Genomic DNA, 22,204 nt, shown 5'->3' on the forward strand with positions numbered 1-22,204 from the left:
AGTGTCAATATACAGGGCTTCGTATATTCAGATTGGTGTAGCGATTGACAGGGTTTTGTTTCACAATGTCTGGATCGGTCATATCTTGGAGCTGTAGTAAACAAAAATGTATATCGCTCTCAAGTACCGAAGCTGAATATGTTAGTATTTCAGAGGCCTGTAAGGAGGCGGTATATTTAAGAAACTTACAGTATGAAATCACAAAGAAAATGTACAAAATTACTTTGCATAATGATAATCTAAGTGCACACAAATTGTTAGTTAATCCTGTATTTCATAACAGAACTAAACACATTGATGTAAGATTTCATTACTGTAGAGACCTGATAACTAAAGATATTGTTATAGTTAAGTATTTATGCACAGCTGATATGCCAGCTGATTTACTTACAAAAAGTTTAAGCACTGTTAAGCATTACAAATTTAGGGATGCCTTAGGCATTGTAAGAGTGTAGGCAACCTTTATACTGTTTTGTTATTTATTTAGTTATTTGTTTGAGTGGGGGTGTTGTAAATATCAAAATATTCACCACTCAGTAACTACTAGCGCCATCTATGCGCAACTTGTAAGAAACTGTTCTTATACAATAAAGCAGTCACTGAAAATCATTCGAAGCAAACTCGTTGTTTTATTTTAGCGTTTTGGTCAACTTTAGCAAACAAAAATCGTGTCGAAAACATTTTTTTAATGGGTTCCTCTATTTTTCTGTGTTTGATCGCGGCGTAATGGTTATGTCGTAGTCTTCGTCGAAGTACTGCACAGTGTGGTTGGGCACGCGCGAGTAGTTGTACCCGAACTCGTCCATGCGCTCGGCAAAGTTGTACATGTCGATGTCCAGTTCGTGCCGCAGCTTGGGGGCCGGCTCCGTCGGTAGCGGCGGGATGTCCTCGCGGCACTTGCCGCGGTACGCCATCAGGTAGCCTGTCGATGCGAATTTATTTTGAGGGAAGAATAGCTTTGCGATCCTAGCGAAATATCGGTACTTTTTCTATGAAATAAAAAAAAAGACAAACAAATTATAACCAGCTTTACACTCTTGCTAGCGTCCCCTCCCCTCCCTCTGATGCACCCCCCCCCCCTAAGAATCGAATACGTCCTGGTTGACAGTTTTTATTTTAGTTTTATGAAATGTATTAGAGTTAGGTTTTCCTATCATTTTTTTTGCACACCTCAAAGCAATCTCGGACGGTTACTAGGCATTAACTGAGGCAAGTAAAATAATCTCGAACGGTTACTATAGGCCAATAATCTTGGACTGTTAAATGTTTCACCTTCTGTGTAAAAAGTCGGCAAAACGAATATTCTTAGGAACTAGACCTAGGTACATTATATTACTCGATTCTAGTTTTGGTACGTATGTAGATATTGTAAAAATCTGTAAAAAAAATTGTATGCATATGTTACATGTAAATTGGATTTACGAATAAACATATCGTTTTAAAATAAATGAATGCATTAATAGTACATTACGATACAAGTGCGAAAAATAGGAAATTCTAAACGAGTGGTGATAAATTAAAACACGACCGAAGGGAGTGTTTTAAATCGACACGAGTTGCGAATTACCTATTCGCACATGTATCGTACAACGTTTTACAACAGTACATATGGCCCTCAAAATGTTCGACGTAGTGACGCAATATGCTAATTTTCGCACTAGTGCGGTAAAGTAGCATCATTTGTACTGTAAACTAATTTTACGGTTTACACTCACGTGTTTTTAGTCACTCGCGGGACATGTTTCGGAGAGCCTTAAAGTAACAGTGCGAGGAGCGTTCACGACGGCCGTGCTTCGCGTGCTGCTGCGCGCCGCATCGCACGCTGCGCGTGCGCTGAGAGAACCGGTTGGGGGAGGTCTTGCTCTGTCGTTGCAGGCGGGCATAGTGGTGTGTTAGGGTGAATAAATAAATGTAAGGAGAATCCTGTCTTACTCACCTCTGGGAATACCTGCAAAACATAGACTAATGCTAGAGTCACTTTTTTTCCTTTTCATTTACAGAATCCTAAAAAAGTATAATTTTAATAGAGTCAGACCAAGATAAGCTGGCAGCGATTTTAATAGCCCAGCCTGTACAAGTGTTAAGGAAACGTCATCATTTCATAGATGTTTGACGTTTAAAATAACATTTGCATTGTCTGGGCTGCATACATCGCTTCTCTTGGTCTGACTCTATTAAAATTATACTTTTTTAGGATTCTGTGCATGAAAAGGAAAAAACGGAATCCTCATAGGATCAGTCGTTCGTCTGTCTGTCTCTCTGTTTGTTACAGCCTATTTATTTCGAAACCAATAAACTAATTTACCGTACGGTCAGCCAGACGCGGATCCGCGCGTCGCGGCGGGGTACAAACGGGACTCGCTACGCTATATATAGCGCTGACTCGCTAATACCGCGAATCCGCGTTCGTGTGACCGAAGCCTTAATTGAAATTTAATATAGGTACCGGGTGCAGCCTGTCACAGGCGCAAAAAAATCTCCTCAAACTGACCGCATTTGTTCAGCGACTTTTAATAATATCATATGTTTTGATTTTTAACACACTTTAAAGTTTATACTAAGACACAATGTATTGCGAAAATTTGTTATGTTTAAAACGTGACAAGCAACGTCAACTATACTGACGACAGCGTACAGTCAGAACATTTCATTCGTGACCCATTTCGTACCTTGTCACAGTGACAAACAACATGAAAGTCGTTAGTGACCTCAAACTATTGTCACTGTGACAAGGTACCAAATGGGTCCCAAATTAAATGTTTTAACTGCACATTGACGATAACATTTAATTAGTATGCCAAATAGGAAGTCTAAAGACTAAGATAAGATAAGATCTTTATTGTACAACCGTGTTACAGAGGTGTTATGTAATCTCATGTGTAAGTCTCAACGGTAACCCAATTCGGGTATACAATATACACTTAAAACTAACTTATAATTAAGAAACACATGACACATATCAATCTATACAGAGTATCATGAAAAATTGAATTTAAAGAAATCTTTTAGAGAATAGACTACATTGAATATAAATTCAATGTCATCTAACATTTTTAATTCATCTGGAAGCTCGAATGCCAGTAATATATGCATGTGCTTTAATTGTAAGTTTTATTTTTGACTAAATGCAGTTTTAAATTGAACCTATATTGAGAGCGAAGGTTGTCGCGGGGGGAAGCTCACAATACAATGGATAATTCTCAAGCACTTCTTTTGCAAAATGAATGTGGACTGCACGTCTACGGAATTGACACCATATGTCAATATATGTTGGCGTAGTACGCACTACTAACAACATCTTCAGAACACGTTTCATAGATAATGCGTAACATTGACTGGAAATATTGTTATTAATCTTCTCTATATGATGTTTCCAGGTCAATTGCGTTTGCATCTATTGATGATGAGCATCTATTGTTAAGCATAGGAAACTTATGTTGTCTACTTCCTCTAGTAAAGTGCCCGACTCCATCACATTCAAAATTATCGGAGTTTGTTTATAGTTTCTGAAGTGCAAAAGTTTAGTTTTTGTTAATTTTACTTTTATACCTATGTGTTCTAGCTGTGATAGTAAGATCGATGGCACCACGCAGTCGAACGCGCTGCTCATATCGACGAAGAGGCTAACGCAAGTTTTTTTATTATTATTAACTGCATCTCAAATATACTCGAATGTTTTAAATATTGCCAGTGAAGTGGATTTACCTTGCTGAAATCCAAATTGGTTGCTGTTTATTAGGTTGTCCGCGGTGACAAAATGTAAAAAGTTATTGAACAAGTGTCATCGTTTGAGGAGTACAATGTAAGTTTAAGTTATTTGCCACACCCTGTATGCATGTAAACTTACGACCTAGAGACATGCAAACAACAACATGCAACGTAAGCAATTTAATTATAATAGGGCTACTACTTGAAAAAAAACAGGAAGTTACCGGGGCCCGTGAGCTCCCACCAGGTGGGGTGCGTGACGTTACCGCCTACCAGCCCGATGTATCTCATGGGAAATGCATGGTCAGCGGAAGTGTGTTCAAATTTTCTAATATAGTTTTCGGTCATGTCGTTGCGGATCGCCCCAAACTTGATGAACCCAGTGGTTTCATTCCAAGTCAGTATGTATGAAACTATGGTTCTTTTATGAAGAAACTGCTCATCTTTCGGTTCTTCTGCATGAACGGAGTCCTCTGTAAATTCAGACAAATATATATTAAGATTCCGCGATCGCAAGCGTTCAACGCTGCGTTGATCGCATAAAACAACCGCGCACATTAGTTGAAATTTGGTATAGAGTGAGGTTGAGCCACCCCCCCCCCCACACACCCTATCTTCCTTGACTGGAGAGCTGATAATTATTCCGAGAAACCCTTTGATATCAGCCAAGCTGACACAAAGTTCTTCTATCGAACTAATAGTACATTGTGCAACGAGGGGGGGGTAAGTGAAATTTAGTCAAACGAGGTCTTTAGATGCATGACAGCCGCAGGCTGAACTGCATTAATGACTCGAGTTTGCAATTTACCTACCCCCCGAGTTACAATGTTTTTCATCACACTTGCGAAGTTATACAAAAATTTTAAGCGAAATAATCCTTAAATTCGTTTACAGGTTAGACATCGAAGGCACAAACCTGCAAAGAGTAAAGTATATCCCATCAAAAACATTTCATGTAGTATTGCCAAGACTAACATGCACCTATAGTTTTCACACTAAAAAGTCATCAGATCTCTTAATACCAAGACTTTTACTCCGTTAATCCTAACCCTTTAACTCTATAAATCCTAACTTTACAAGCTAGGATTCTAGCCATCATCTTGGTTAAACAGTACAACTGGGCCGTTTCACTGCTGTTACAAAAGTTGACCACGAGCATGTCTAGTGCAAAGAATACAATACTCACAAGGAGAAGAACGCCAACTCCATACATAAAAATGTCGCTTTCATAACTTCGTTTATACTAGTGGCGCTCTCTTTGTACCTATCTCAGTACTAAAATTGACAACCGGTTTTGCCTGGCGGGTTTTGGTAGGTAGTAATTCAGGTCTAGCTAGTGGTTCTGGGTTCGAATCCCGGCGACGGAATTTCTTTTTGTATTTTTTCTTTTTTTTGTGAGGTTTTTAAATTAGCATTTCTCAAATAGAAATATATTTATTTATTATTTTATTATTAGCTTGAAATAATTTATATTGTAATTTAATATTATGAAAGAAATAAATCTAAATCTAAATCAGACCAATGTTAGATTTATCAAAAGCACAGGAATCAATTGTCCTAAGAGATAATGATTTCTATATTTTGAAGTTATTTCAATATAAAAGGTAACAAACAGTTATTATCAAGTTATAAATATAGTTATTTACAGTACATATGGTGCTACTTTACTGCACTAGTGCGAAAAGTAGCATATTACGTTACTGTGTCGAACATTTAAAGGGCCATATGTAATGTAAAACGTTGTACGATACATGTGCGAATAGGTAATTCGCAACTACGGTCGATTTAAAACACTCTCTTCGGTCGTGTTTTAATTTATCGCCACTTGTTTCGAATGTCCTATTACATAGATAAATAAATCTATTATTTGCCATGTGACTCAAACAAGTCAGGTGAAGTGAGTGAGTGAATTGAAATCATGATTGTCATGAAGTGAGTTGAGAAAGATTGAAAAGAATTGAATGAAATGAATGTGTCAAAACCTTAGATATCATCATGGAAGGTAGAGGCAAGGAACAAAATCTGCTCAGGCAAAAGTGTCCAGCTGTCAGCTATAAATAATAGTTCCAAATCTCTCCACAGTAGCGCTAGCGTAGTCTGGCTACCGAAATAATACACAATTTTTTGGGCGTAAATTAAAAAAATCTTGGGCTGGTCACACTTTGTGTAGTAGGAGTTATAGTGTTGATACTAGAACATATTTTTGATTTTCTGTGCACACGTAAGGTACCTAAGGAAATCATTTAAATATACGTTGTCGTGCACTCAAAGTCAGCTCACATAATTTCTACCACTATGTAAAATATAAAGACATATATGCATAGACATGTTTTGCCAAGATATTTTTATATATTTTATATTATTAAATCAAATTACTACTGACCAGTCACTTCACAGATTTCTTCTATAGATTGGTTTTCACTTTCAGTAACTCGTTATATTCCAATGTTTGGATTTTATTGATATTTTCCAGTAGGTACTTAAAGTATCAAAATAGTAATAGAGCACCAACCCACTAAATTGTTTACGACTTGTAAACATAGCAGTTTTTCGCTATGTAAAGCGTTGTGACGCTTCACGTCTACTTCGCACATTGTCGTAATTATTTACGAGCTTAAATAAGAGTTTGCGGAGCCCACTCGGTATAGTCATTATTAATATTATTTAAAATATAGGCTTATGATATTTACTTGAAACTTCTGTACTTAAATATATAAAATTTTGTACTTTAGCGTGTAGCTGCGCTCTCTCGGAAAGATTTCCACGGAAGACCAGCGTCGAGATCCTTAGGTGGTATCTTGACATTAAGCTGAGTGGAGACCTTTTCAGTGACGCTTAATAATAAATGGATTCTGTCGTCTCATGTATTACCTAAACTTAAGCGTTTTCTGAATAAATTTCTTCTATTCTATTCTAAAATAAACCCCTTATAAACCGCGAACAATTTGAATGAATGACATAAATTGACAATAGCCTTTAGGTTTTTTTTCTAATCATAGACAATTGGTGATACAACTAGGAAAAATCTGTCAACAATATTTGGCTAACCAGACTCTAGCTAAGAACCTAGGCGTTATTGACGGAGTGAAGTGCGCTGTCTATGATTAGATTTTTTTCTCAAGTATTCTAGGTATTGTAGCGCCACCTATTTATGGTTTTTTGGTATATTGAGATTTTGTTCCTTGCCTCTACCTTCCATAGATATCATGATATTCCTAACGATGGATTCTAAGCCAGCTGTCACCGTAGCCACACACACACAAATAACAAATATCTTCTGCACACCTAATACTGAGTTATGCAAAATACAATATTATATTTCGTAATAAGCAAAGACGTATGCCGCTATAGACGTATCTCCGCTTCGGTCAAGATTCAAACTCGCGAACTTTCGGAACATCTGTTCTATCGCGCTAACCAACTGAGCTACTCGTACAGAAGCATGCCAGTGCCGCGTGAATTTTTCCATCGTTTCTTTGAATTTTTTCTTTAATTTAAAATTGTATAAAATAAATCCAGTTTAAGTTAGTTACTCTCTTATATTTTTTAATGTTTAGATAGTTATTTGTTCTCTGATACTTTTCACTGTAGCTATGATAAGGTGTTAATTAATTTGTAATATATGCGCTTACTTGTAAAGCATGCTGTGTACATTGCTTTGGATATCGTGCTAGTTTTTAATTTTTAATTATACAAATTGTATATTTTAACTATACACGACTGTTTACATATTTTTTTTATTTTATATCCCATTTATATATTGTAGGTTATAGGACTTATAGGTTTACCTATCTTTTAGGAAATTAAATATTTTCTTTTATGCCGTTTAGTACTGTTTTGATGTCTACCGTAAATCTCCAATTCTTCCTCAATTGCTCAAAAAAATTGCAAAGACAAGCGTAAAGAGTAGACGTGTGTTCAATTTATTTAGAAAATATTTAATTACGGACAATAAACTTTTAACTTTGAGTGCATTAGCTTAGGACTGACAGTTGATCGTGTATTCGTGATCCGCATACGACTCTGTGTTTCGCGCGAACGGCGAGCGTCGACGCCGTAACGGCTCTTCACCCCCTTGGGGGATAGAGAAGTCCACAAATATTTTGTATCTCGCTCGCGAAGCGGCGCGTCAACACCTTTGTGATCGTGAGTAAACACGGATCAATACGCTCGGTATGAGTTCTCCTACTGGAAGTGGCTCGAGCGCCGAGCGCAGTGGATCTGTTCCGGAGTTAAACAGTGCAAACCTTTATAAAGAAGCCGCAGGTGGCACAAATGTTACATTTCGTCAGAAACGTAAGCAGATGGATGATAATGAAGAAATTAAATGCGAACTTGCTGAAATAAGGAAACAAATGTTAGAAATGATGACATACTTGAAATCTGTGAACAATGCACAAACAGAAAAAATTAATAGACTACATGAGGACATTACGTCTATCAAAAACGACGTAAGTGACATGAGAATCACAGTTGATACGTTACATACAGAACAAAATAAACTAAAATCAGAACTGGCATCCATGATGGATTCTACGAAACAAACTGAAATGAGAATGGAGGCCTTGGAATCAAGCGTGCAACAACTTCAAACACGAACTGGGTCCTGTACAACCGATGCGTCTCTTCTGTGTGAAGACATTATGCTTGAAATAAATGATCGCAGCCAAAGATCCAAAAATATTATTGTAGCAGGTTTGCCCGAGCGGAATGAGAGTGAGGAGACTGAAGAGGGTGATACAGACCAAGACGAGGTTATTAAAACAATAAAAACAATATATCCTTTATGTCCGGAACCAACAAAGATTTTCCGATTAGGAAAACCAATTCAAGACAAAACTCGGCTCATCAAAGTAAGTTTTGCGACACAGGAGACTGCTATAAGTATTTTGAAAAGAAAACACCAACTGAAAAACGAATCAATTAAAATATTCGGAGACCAAACACCAAATCAAAAAGAGTTCTACAAACACGTAAAAGAAGAACTTGCATCTCGTACTGCAAATGGGGAAAAGGATTTGGTAATTAAATATGTCAAAGGGGTTCCTAAAATAATTTCAAAAAACTTCAATCAATAGATACGGCTAGCCATATAGAAAAAGATACACCTAGCAGCAGAACATACCAAGTGACTGATACATATCAAAAAATTACAACTACTAAAGGTACATTAAAATGTTTTTATGCTAATGCACGTAGCACAGTGAAACCGGGAAAACTGGATGAGTTGAAGTGTGTGATAAAATCATTTAATTACACAATACATATTATTATACTCACCGAGACGTGGATTAAGACCCAGGAAGAAGCGCAAAGGATGCATTTGGATGGCTATACCCACTATTTTAACCATAGAACCGAGACTAGAGGCGGTGGAGTGTCAATCTATGCGCACAACAATCTAAAGCATAACCTTGTTAAGGAACTGTCACTAAACGACAATCATTTTCTGTGGATACACTTAAGTAAATTTTGTGTCAATGTTGGTGCTATCTATAGAACACCTCATGGAAACGCTGATGACTTTATTGACACTTTTTCACAGCAACTACAAAAGTATAAAAGATCTATTGTATTCGGTGACTTCAATTTTGATCTGCTTAGTAAAGACAAAAAGGTCAAAGATTATAAAAATATCATATTAGAAAATGGATACAAAATTTTAAATAAAATTGATCAAGGATACAATATCCTGGTACAAGGGGAACCTCTGACACAAAAACAATTTTAGACTACGTTTGTTCCAACCTTAAGGAAAATGATTTTCACATAGCTATTATAGATTCGGCTATGTCTGATCATAAGCAGATTTATTTTGAAGCAAAGAAATATGAACCCCAGCCAGTTAAGAAACTAAAATATTCAGCAATAAACTACGACAAATTATATAAAATAGTAGAAGCAGATGACAACAAGAATAATCACAATGAATATGCTGTATTAGAAAAGAAACTCTCCTTGAAAATCAACAAAAGTAAAATTACTAAGACTAAAATACTAAACCAGCCTAAACAAGATTGGATAAATAAAGATATTTTACATGAAATAAATTGCAGGAACAAGCTATGGCGAACATTAAAAAATAACAAAACTGACAAAGAAGTTGAAGAACAGTTTAAAAAGACGAGAAATATGGTAACAGTGAATATTCAAAGAGCAAAAAACATGTACTACAGCAGGAGGTTTAATGAATGTAAGGGAAAGCCGGCGAAAATGTGGACTCTAATTAATAGTATGACTTCTAACAAAATAAAAGAAGTTTCTGTTCCCACAAACATACAAATTGATAATAAGAATATTACTGAGGAAAAAGAGATATGCGAAATTTTCAATGAATTCTTTTCAAACATAGGGTCCAAATTAGCACAGGAAATCACAAGTAAACATCAAACAGCGTCAATACCAGCCTCTAATATACCCGAAGTAACAAACACCGAGCTGCAATACAATACTTAACACCAACTACATCGGACGAAGTTATAACCATCATTGATAACCTAAAACTAAATGTGAGTACCGGACTGGATGGCATAAGCGCAAAATCCATCAGATGTGTTAAAGATTTGATTATTGACGAGCTTACTACATGTATAAATAAATGTTTGGAAACGGGAGTCTTCCCCGACAATTTAAAAACTGCAAAAGTGACGCCCCTTTTTAAATCAGGAAATAAATCCGATCCAGGAAATTACAGGCCGATCTCGATTCTTCCAGTTATGTCAAAGAGATTTGAAAAGATCATATTTAACCGTCTTACTACATATTTGAATTCATTCAACTTTTTGTATACAAAACAATATGGTTTCAGAAATAAATCAAACACGCTCTCAGCTACCATAGATCTTGTTACAAAAATTAAAGTCAATATCGATCAAAAGCAAATTGTTCTCGGAGTTTTTATAGATTTAAAAAAGGCCTTCGATACAATTAGTCACGTAATGCTATTAAACAAACTAAGAACTATTGGAATTAAAAAAACTGCATATAAAATATTCGAATCATATCTATCAAATCGTTACCAAATTGTGAAAATAGGTGATCACGAAAGTAGCCCAAAAAAACTGACCTGTGGCGTGCCTCAAGGATCCATCCTGGGACCATTATTATTTCTTATTTACATAAACAATATCTACCAGGTGGGTCTAAAAGGAGATGTCACACTATACGCCGATGACACAAGTTTATTTTACTTTGGTAATACAATTACTGAAGTCATACAAGAGGCACAAAAGGACCTTAATCTTCTAAATGAGTGGTTTCGTGATAACCTACTTATAATAAACATAGAGAAAACCAATTATATAATATTTCTAGCAAAAAACAAGAAAATTACTGAATTTGATCCTTTAAAAACAGACAATCAGATTATTAAAAATGTAGATAAAGAAAAATACCTCGGTCTAATTTTGGATAAGAATCTTAATTGGAAGCCACACATAGAAAAAATTAAGACTAAAATATCATCACTAACAGGAGCACTGCGTAGTATTGCTAGATTTCTCCCTCAGCAAGTACGGTACACTATTTATAACGCGTTGGTTAAACCTCACCTAGATTACCTAATTGAAGTTTGGGGGACAGCTGCTAAAAATAATCTTAAATCATTACAAATAACTCAAAATAAACTAATTAAAACACTATTTCAGTACAACTATCTAACACCTTCCAATAAAATATACCAAGAAGCTAAGTTGCTGAATATAGAACAATCGTATACATATAACACTTGTATTTTAGTTCGTAAAATATTAAATAAAAAGATACATAGTCAAATAAACTTTAGTAAAAAGAAAACAAAACAGAAAATTCGTCTAAGAAATGCGAACGATCTCATATTGCGTTCATAGCGCACGAACTACGGAAAAAGAAGCCTGTTGTATGAAGGGGCCAAGCTTTATAATAGACTACCAAAAATAATAAAAGATTGTAAGTCATTATTTCGCTTTAAGGAAATACTTCTACAACACGTTAGGAATATATACAGCTAAGGATAAAATGTATAAAACTATCAACATATAGTCCATGGTTATGTAGGTATATATATGTATATATATATGACGGATCAATATCTTCAGACATTGGGCGTTGCTGGGTAATTCGAGTATTGAGACAATGATGGAAATCAAATGGTTCTTAATTTATTAGATACACAATTATCGCGCACTAAGTAACACAATGTAGCGAGGACAGTTCCGTGGTAGGACCAAGGTGTTCACTCTAGCGCAGTCAGTCGGAGAATGAATCACGTCTTGGCCTGCCCGACTCCATCCTAGCGCACGAAGTGGGGCTAGCTGGTTCGATGTGACGTCAGCTACCCGATCGACCAATCATAGCTGTTCGCGCGCTGCGCTATAATTGAGCGTCCGTACGAATACCCGATCTGTCTCCATATATAAAAAGAGTTGTCTGTATATGTATATATATATATATAACATGTGTACAATATTATAACATAACTAAATTCTTAGTGCATTAGTCCGAACTCTAATAATACAAAATAAAATAAAATAATGTACATTCAAATAATCGTTTAGTGCCTACTTACTACTTCATTGAGCAGACCCAACTGCGCTAAGCCACTTCCAGACCGAGTATCTCAGTGACATTGTTATCTTGTTTAAATGTTTGTGCTGCGCACGAGTCGGAAATGTGTATCGGTAACTTATTGTCCGAGTATTGTGTGAACTACCTTCTTCTTGTTTTCTTAACGCTTATTACTAAGTAATTAATTTATGTTCTCATAATAAGTGAATTGTAAAATTCTTAATGGGAATAAATGATCTTTAAACCTAAACCTAAGGTTAACTGGAAGAGATCCCTGAAAGGGATAAGTTCGCCTTTGTACTAATAATGTATGTTTTTTCCTGTTTTATGTTTCTTTTTGTACAATAAAGTGTTTTACTACTACTATTAAAAGGCTATTATAATCTTAATACTCACGATAGGCTTCGCTGTGAACCATCCCAGTTGTGTCGTGTTTAGAAGTAGGGTTGGGAAGGATGAAATCGTCCTTGTATAGCCGCACGCATGTTAAATATTGCCAGCATGAGTAGGCGTAATAGAACTAAAACAAACGGGTAATTCAGTAAGTAGATTAAATACTATACAAGAATAGTACATTACTGCAAAGGCCGTGAAGTAAGGGATTGCAGGACGAGATTGCGGTAGACGGCCGAGTCATAGACGAGGTACAAATATGGCCGAGCATTCTAGACAGCTCATTCGGTTATCGGGCGTCAGACTGTCAACATCTCCAGCATCTTCTGAGGATGCCTCGTAAAGAGGTGAAACTCGTCGTGTTGAGTTTTGTACTTTTGGTGGTGGGTTGTTATATTTATTTGCGTAAACATTTTGATCATCAGGGTGGGAACATTAATTGCATGTAATAAACAAAATATTTAATTTTGAAAAGACCCACGACGGGTAAAACGTAGTTGAAAAAGGATAAAATAATTTTGAAACCCCCGACTTAAAGAATTTATGCTATGAACTTGATAAAAAACCTAGAAAAATTCCCCGACGCCACTAAGCTTTGATAAAAATTACATTTTTGTGTTAAACCTTAAAGATAAATAGGTACCTTTATTATTTATTACGTTTTTCTTCTAATTTTGTGATTAATAATTTAGACACCGATTTAAACTTTCACCATTTTTACACATTATTAACTAACACAAACGGGACTTAATCGCATATTAAGTTTTAAATTTGCCTCCGACGTTTCGAGGCTGGCGTTGTCCCCGTGGTCTCGGAGAAGACTGGCTAAAGTTGACATCAACATCTTCTAGCCGAACCAGTTTTTCGAACTACCCGCACTTGATCTTGTTCATTGACTTGAACATTCTGCGCACTAGGGATGTTACTCTGTCGACACACAACACTAACGATATTCGATTTCTCGACTGTCGATATTCGTTCTCGCTTACATAAACTAATGACTGGATTCCATGTGGATGAGGTCCCCAAACCCTCGTCCTCGTCCACTTTTCTGCTGTAGAAATGGCGATCCGTGGAAAGGATTTTAGGGTTATGCAGCTCGATCCAGTGGTTTGATCCTGCCCCCAGTAAATGCTCAGCCACAGCAGACTAGTTCACCTGACGATTGTTGCCAGCTGTGATATGTTCCTTAACTCTTTTTGCTATGGTGCGCTTTGTTTCCTCGATGTAGGAACTACGACAACTGCAATCAATTTTATAAACTTAATTTTTTTTATACCCCGACGGTGGCAAACAAGCATACGGCCCGCCTGATGGTAAGCAGTCACCGTAGCCTATGGACGCCTGCAACACCAGAGGCATTACATGCGCGTTGCCGACCCTAATACGCGACTAAGTCCCGTTTGTGTTGGTTAATCATTTAGAATCTGTGTAATTTCTAAATTGAATTTTCCTGCTGTTATTAAATGAACTAGTTTGTCATGTTTATAGTAACTTGATTATTTGTTTATATTTAAAATAGAGATGGCAGCCCCTGACGGATTTTCTTGGTTTTTTTATTAAGTTCATAGCATAAATTCTTTAAGTCGGGGGTTTCTAAATTATTTTATCCTTTTTAGGGTTCCGTAGCCAAATGGCATAAAACGGAACCCTTATAATTTCGCCATGTCCGTCTGTCTGTCTGTCTGTCTGTCTGTCTTTCCGAGGCTTTGCTCCGTGGTCGTTAGTGCTAGAAAGCTGAAATTTGGCATGGATATATAAATCAATAAAGCCGACAAAGTCGTACAAAAATCTAAAAAAATATTTTTTTTAGGGTACCTCCCCTACACGTAAAGTAGGGGTGAATTTTTTTTTTGCTTCAACCCTAGAGTGTGGGGTATCGTTGGAAAGGTCTTTCAAAACTTATAGGGGTTTTGAAGAAACATTTTTTGATAAAGTGAATATATTCGGAGATAATCGCTCCGAAAGAAAAAAAAAATGTGTCCCCCCCCTCTAACTTATGAAACATAGGTCCAAAAAATATGAAAAAAATCGTGGAAGTACCTAGAGCTTAAGAAAGACATTAAATGAAAACTATAGCGGACATGATCAGTTTAGCTGTTTTTGAGTTATCGCAAAAAGTTATCCTTTCATAGTAAAAAGACTTATTTTAATTAGGTACCTACTGATTATGAAAATTTGCCTATTTGTTTAACTCAGGTGAAAGGTACCGTTTCATCCCTTGGTTAACAATTTACTATACTTTAAGCTCCAGTTTAGCTTATTGTGACGGAAGAGTAACTACGGAACCCTACACTGAGCGTGGCCCGACATGCTCTTGGCCGGTTATTCAACTACGTTTTAACCGTCGTGGGTTTTTCAAAACTTTTAATTTTGTTTATATTTCAAACTTTTTAGAGAGCAAGCACAGGTATTACGTATGTATATTGTACTTAATATTTATATTTATAACACGTGCTATAGTTTCGGTTTTACCAAATTATTGTTAAATTTGGTTGTATTTGTATTAGTTTTGGTTGTGTGTGTGTGTGTAAGAGTTGTAGCATTAACAGTAATAATTAAGTAAGGTTAGGTTAATTGGAACATCCCTCCACATTACATCATCAGCTTAATTCAGGAGTATTGATTTTTGGTTCTGATTTTTAGTTTAATATGTTTCGTACTTCGTCTTGTATTTTTGTCATCGTAACACCTCTCTAAGAACTTGCACCAATCTAACCCGAACCCATCACTGAAAAACGGCACTAAAATCGGACTCGTAGTTGTGATTTTGCACAAATAAATGTTTACTGCAGCGCCCCCTGGTGAGTTGTCACCGTAACACCTATCTAAGAACATGCACCAATCAAACCCGAACCCATCACTGAAAACCGCATCAAATTCAGACTAGTCGTTTTTGAGAAAGATGGCAACATTGGTTTGCACAAACATCCTCTCACCCCAAACGCATATACCGTCTCCGTTCCGTCGTGGGTAAAAATATGCAAGTAAGTATAACGGGTTAGCACTGATTGACTAGCACATTATTTTCTTGCGGATTAGCAAAGTATTATTTTATATTACGTCGGTGGCAAACAATGCCTATGCCATACGGTCCGCCTGATGGTAAGCAGTCTCCGTAGCCTATGTACGCCTGCAACTCCTGAGGAGTTACATGCGCGTTGCCGACCCTAACCCTCCCTCCCATCGTTGAGCTCTGGCAACCTTACTCACCGGCAGGAACACAACACTATGAGTAGGGTCTAGTCAGCGATTGATAATAAACATAGATGACGAACTAGCTCTGCAAAATGACCCCACACACATTGTGCCGAAGCGGGCGGGGCGTCAACTTTGTGCCGCGGAACTATTTAGTTCGCAAATGGCGGCCCGTTGTCACAGTCATAGTAAGAAGTATTCAAATTATATCTTTAACAAAAGAAATATGCCTTATTGTGCGGATAAATGATGTGCTAGTCGTTCCAACAAACACTGGAAAAAATATGGGATTACTTTTCACGTATAGTTTAGCTAGGATCATATTATTTTGATTTCTCTTGATCACAACAGGCTTTAATCAGTCTTTAATCAGGCTTTAAACAGTCTTGTGCTACGCGCCAAACCGATCGTACGTGCTTATGCGCCGCTCGAGTCGGGTTAAGAGAGGACAATGACCTCTAACGTGTTGAAGTGCAGTAATTGTAATGTAGTGATAAACGAGCTTCTGGCGTTTATCCAGAATAAAGTCGAGGTGATGAAGGACGACAGTATTGTTAATTTGTGTTCCACTGCGTTCTCGGAGGAGGAAGTAGTCAAAGCAAAAAAGCTGCTGTTTGACTCTATCAAAACAGATGACCGGAACATAGTGCGAAGAAAGCAAAAGTTAAATGGAAATATCCAGGATATGGTTAGCCTTATTAGACGTCTACACCCAGAGCAGATGCCTATTTTTGTCGCGAGAGACCTGCAGAGACTTCCACCTGTAACGTTTGATCACGTCGACTGTACGAGATTGTTAAAAGATGTTATCATTTTACAGAAAGAGATTGATACCATTCGGAGAGAGTATGCGACAAAGATGGAATGTGATTCTTTAAAAAAAGAATTTATACAGTGGAAGGAATCTTCGTTGTTAAATAACTATGATAATGATAACGGTGCTCAATTCGAAAACAAAAATCGACGTGGTAGCTATACAAATCGGTTGAGTTTTGTGTTGGATTCACAGGATAGTGGCCCATTAGGAATGTTACATTTATCAAACAAAGAAACGGACGTTGATGAGTCAATAAAGTCAAAGCCGTTAAAATCAAACGAGTTACAAGAACAAAGTAATTTGCCATCTCCTTCAGCCGGTATAAAGACTCCGGTAACATGCGAGACACAGAGATCTATCTCAGTACAATACCCGAATGTGTCCGAACGTCGAAGCAACAACAAGCGCGATAGATTCAATACCGTAACCGAGGCATCGAACTCGGCCACTAACGCGTTTTCTGACTCACCGGTTGCGCCCGAGTGTGAGGGAGAGGGTCTACGTGAGAAACGCGGGAGCGTACCGACTACTGATACGGTCGCGAACCATGTCGACGCGCCTGCGCAGCGATCATCCCCGAGGCCCGCTTTGGTTAAGGGTCTTCCCAAACTAGTCGACGCCGTTTCGGCAAATCGCGTACGGAAAAAGCTTTATGTCAACGCAATAAGAGCGAATAAGTCGTAAATCGGCTCGGCCCACGCGAAACGACGTCTTTCGACGGGAAAACGGCGTTTTGCCGTAAAGCTGTTCGCATTCGTACGACGCTGTTTGCAGCCTACCGCACACGTTCGCATTCATAAATCTCCTTATACCGCCGTACGATGCCGGAAAGAGTTGAACGGCTCCGATCACGGCCGAGTACCTACGATAAGGACCGGTCAGAGCTGGCGGAAGCCGATCAGCGTCTTCGATGGCCGAACAGAGCCGATGACGGCCATAATAATCGTAAAACATTTTTGGATCGAGTCTCAAACGAGGATATCGTAAATTAAATTCACCTTCATTTAATCTATATTGCCACAAAGAATCAACCCACGGTCGCCTCCACTTTTTCTGGTGTAGGTGCTTTTCTCTTCCAACAAGTAGGCTACGATAAAAATGCTGGTAAGCCTTTTTTTCCATGCCCGTCTACGTAAAATATCCATCATCACAGGTTATTATATAATATGTAACAATTACCAAGGAAAATAATCTTACAGGTCTGTTCAATTTCAAACTCAGGTTGTTACTAACAACCAGTCTCCAAAAATGAGATTTACGATTGCCGATCACCCGCTGTCCTACATCTGTTCGTCGGACTCAACGGCTGTACGTGTGCTGTCTGACGTCTCGACGGCAGGACGCAGCACGGGAGAGCCGACCGTCGCTTTACAACTGTTGCGATAGCAAGTCGCAGGCGATCGGGCGTCTCTACGGCCGCAAGGAGGATGAGACTGCTAAACGCAGGTGTCCAACCGCGGAGACGGTCGATCGGCTAAATGCGAATAGTGTGGTGTAAAACATTCGGCGAAAGCCGACTCCGCGTCGACTGGTTTGGGGAGACCCTAATGCAGCGGAATGTAAACAAACCTATGCTGGTTTAGTGGCGGCAGGAGGTGAGTGGAAATTGAGCGCGCCGGATAGCGAATGGACAGTAATGCAAAGAAACAGGTTGAGAAACAGATTTGTAGGAATGACGGGCAAGGCAGTAACGCATCCGCGTAGTTCGTTTAAGGCAGCGGATACTAAGATCCCGCTTTTTATAGATAATGTAGATAAGGATGCATCAATAGCGGATATTAGCCAATACGTTTTTGAAAATACCCAAGTTCGCGTCGATCTACAGAAAATAGTTGCACAAAGGCAGAGACCGTATGACTCATACAAGGTGCTTATTCCGCGGCATAAATTCGCCGTTTTTATGAATAAAGACTTATGGCCAGACGGAATAATATTCCGTAAGTTTGTTGATTTTAAAAGTAGAAAGACGAATAGTAACGAATTAAAGTAACTTACATATATTTTATGGCTGTCGAATCTTTAGCAGAATTGACATTAGTTACGTTTAATTGTAAATCCGTGACGAGGTCCGTGGATGGGGTTAGAGAGTTATGTAAGTCTGCCAACGTCATAGCCCTACAGGAGACATGGCTCTTGCCTCACGACGTGGATTATATCGGGAGCATCGATAATAACTTTGAATATACTAGTAAATCGGCCGTGGATACATCAATGGGTATTTTAAGAGGAAGACCTTTCGGCGGCGTATCGCTGATGTACAAGAAGGGTTTGTTTACGTCTGTTAAAGTGATCGAGTGCAGTAGCGTGCGTGTGGCAGCAATCAGTGGTAAGATCGGCCAACGTTCGTTATTAATATTCTCGGTATATATGCCTACCGATGAGTCATCAAACTTGCCCGAGTTTACAGAGTGCATTAGTGAAGTAAGTGCAATTATCGAGTCATTAAATGCGGACTGTGTTTTTATCCTCGGAGACTTTAATGCCCATCCGGGTGAACCATTTTACTCGGAACTTTATGCTTTTTGTACAGAACAGGAGTGGCGGTGCGCCGACCTGGAATGGTTGGGCAGTGATTCAGGTACATACACCTATGTGAGCGAAGCTCACGGTTGTAGGAGGTGGCTGGATCACTGCCTTGTCACTGAAGCGGCGTGGCTGACTGTCACGAATGTGGGGGTAAATTATGACATTTATTGGTCCGATCATTTTCCTGTCTTTGTTAAAACTAAAATGTCCATACATAATGTTAATACGTTTATAACTGAGTGCAATAATAATTTTAGTGAGTATGTGTGGGGCGAGAGAGACTGTGAACAAATAAAGTTGTATAATAAAATATGTAATGAAAAATTGAAAGAAATTGACTTTCCTAGCGAATGTATTAAATGCAGTAATAATTTTTGTAATGACATTTCCCATAAAATTGTACTAGATAAGTTATACACGGACATTATTAATTGTTTGCAGATAGCCTCAAAAATGAGTTATAGAACCAAGAAGTGTAAGCGCAAGCAGGTGGTGGGTTGGAATAAGTACGTGAGGGAAGCTCATGCGCGTGCGAGGATGTACTTTCGGCGGTGGCATCTTTTTGGGAAACCAAGGGCAGGGCCTTTTTATGAAGATATGTGTTCTTCTCGGAAGGTTTTCAAGGATAGGCTGAAGTGGTGTCAGGACAATCAGACTCAAATTAAAATGGACATATTAGCTACTCACCACCAAGCCAAAGACTTTGCAAAATTTTGGAAGCACACCAATAAACTGAATCCCAAAGCAGGTGTCCCCGCGGCGGTTGATGGCTTTTGTGAACCGGTCGACATCGCTAATTTGTTCAGAGCTTCCTTCAAGACTGTAAAGCAGGTTCCTGAACAGGTGGATCGAGTGTTCTCTGCTGATGGTCGTCACTCCGATGTACAAGTAAGGTTTTCTTTCAAGGAGGTTGACCACATCATTAAGTCCATGACCAGAGGGAAGTCCCCGGGGCATGACGGACTCAGTATAGAGCACCTGGTCTATGCGGGTGTACACTTACCTCGAGTGCTCAAACTGTTATTTAACTTGTGTATCAGCCATTGTCATCTTCCGGAGGATCTCATGAAAACTATAGTTGTTCCAATATCAAAAAATAAGACTGGGAACGCCTCAGATAGTTCCAATTATCGGCCAATATCACTGGCAACCACGGTGGCCAAGGTACTTGACGGTTTGCTTGATAACTTACTGGCGAAACACATTAAAACGCAAGATGCGCAGTTTGGTTTCAAACCGGGCCTGTCAACAGAGAGCGCCATTCTTTGTTTCAAGCATACCGTTAAGTATTATGTTGAAGGGAAAACTCCCGTCATTACCTGCTTTTTGGACCTATCAAAGGCGTTCGATACAGTTTCGTATGATATATTATGGGATAAGATGAAAAAGAGAACGAGCACTCCGAGGGAAGTGATTAACCTGTTTCGGTATTGGTACGGGCATCAAACCAACCAGGTGAGATGGGCGGGCGCGCACTCGGACGTGTACAGATTGGAGTGCGGGGTGAGGCAGGGTGGACTTACCTCACCGCGCTTATTCAATCTGTACATGGATGAGCTGATTGTTGGGGGTGCGTCATGAAACGTATACGCACTTTTGGTATAATTTTACTTTACAAACGTGCATAACGTATAATAACGTTAAGCATAATGTACGAATTATCTATTTTCAAAATAGTATAAGCTCATAATGATATAACATACATAAAATATATCATTGTTTCGCCTAACGAGCATAAGAAATAATTCCGTTTGAAATAATCTAGATTTAGTATACATATCAAAATGTCGAATAACATTTTAAATAATATTTGAATATAAAGCAGCAGAGCGTGTAGATACTGTCACGGAAGAATATTGTTTGACAGAGTATAGATAGGTGCGACGACGAGCGAAGCGAGGAGGAGCGTGTTAGGTGAACTGCGAGCTAATTGAACTGACTTATTTTTTTTTTAAATTGATTTTCGTATAAAACTCTTTGTGTTACTATTTTAGTTTCTACTCATAACATAACCCTACAGACTTTAGAGACAAAGTTTGTCGGGGAATAGAGAGAAACATGGGTACCTAATGGAGAGAAATAATAGACAGAAAAGAGAGAAAGTTTGGCGTTTATTAGTATGTTACTTTTTTATATTATTATTGGTAATGTTTGTTATATATTTTTAATGTTATATTAATTCAACATTATATTATTGCACAGTGGTTTGATGCCAATGGACTAGCGTTAAATCTTAAGAAGACCCACTACCTAGTCTTCAACCTATCAGGCCGCAGCATAAGACCGCTTGCTGTTTCTGTAAATGGGACCGCTCTAGACCAATTAAGTACCACCGGATTCCTGGGGTTCGAAATAGATACCTGTTTAAAGTGGGACCATCATATTAACAAACTCAGTGGAAGAATCGGCAGTGCGTGTTTTGCTTTGGGACGGGTAACTAGGCTAGTGTCAGATGAGGTCGCGCGCTCGTGCTATTTTGCTACAGTGCACTCGCTGATCCAGTATGGTGCGGAACTATGGGGACGCTGTGCCGAGTGGGAAAGGGTCTTCCGTCTCCAAAAGCGCGCGGTTAGAATAATCGCCCGAGTACCGCACAACACTCCTGCAAGACCCTACTTTAAAAAACTGGGAATATTGACCTTACCAGCTATAGTCATCTTACAGGTGGCTGTGTATGTGCGGTCAAACCTAACAGCATACAAAACTCATAGTATGGTACATAATTATAACACGCGTAACGCCCATAAGCTCGTGGGCGTAAACCGCAAGTTGGCCAAATCGGCCAAGCTCACCCATGTCATGGGGCCTGCCGTCTATAACAAACTACCTGACACCATCACCAGCGCCCCAAACTTGGCAATTTTTAAATGTCGCCTCAAACGCTGGCTTGTTGAGCATCCGTTCTACGACTATAATGAATACTTAAATTTCCGCGAATAGGATGTTAAGTAATGCGTTTTTTTTTTTTATATTATTAATATTAATGTTTTTGATTTTGATTTGGAATTGTATATTTTG

At 38.4% G+C, this 22,204-nt stretch overlaps 1 protein-coding gene across 1 annotated transcript in view; it reads right to left on the reverse strand.

Annotated features, from left to right (window-relative positions):
- Positions 1–669: 669 nt before the first annotated feature.
- LOC133526201 (uncharacterized) overlaps positions 670–22,204 on the reverse strand; it is a 47,983-nt gene continuing 26,448 nt past the window's right edge. Inside the window, exons 7-10 of the mRNA XM_061862717.1 lie at positions 12,649–12,772; positions 3,933–4,181; positions 1,937–1,948; positions 670–922 (exon numbers count right to left, since the gene is read on the reverse strand). Coding sequence (XP_061718701.1) covers positions 699–922; positions 1,937–1,948; positions 3,933–4,181; positions 12,649–12,772 — 609 coding nt within the window. The 3' untranslated portion in view covers positions 670–698. The remainder of the gene's footprint in view (positions 923–1,936; positions 1,949–3,932; positions 4,182–12,648; positions 12,773–22,204) is intronic.

This window comes from Cydia pomonella, chromosome 1, assembly GCF_033807575.1.
Source record: "Cydia pomonella isolate Wapato2018A chromosome 1, ilCydPomo1, whole genome shotgun sequence".
NCBI lineage: Eukaryota > Metazoa > Arthropoda > Insecta > Lepidoptera > Tortricidae > Cydia > Cydia pomonella.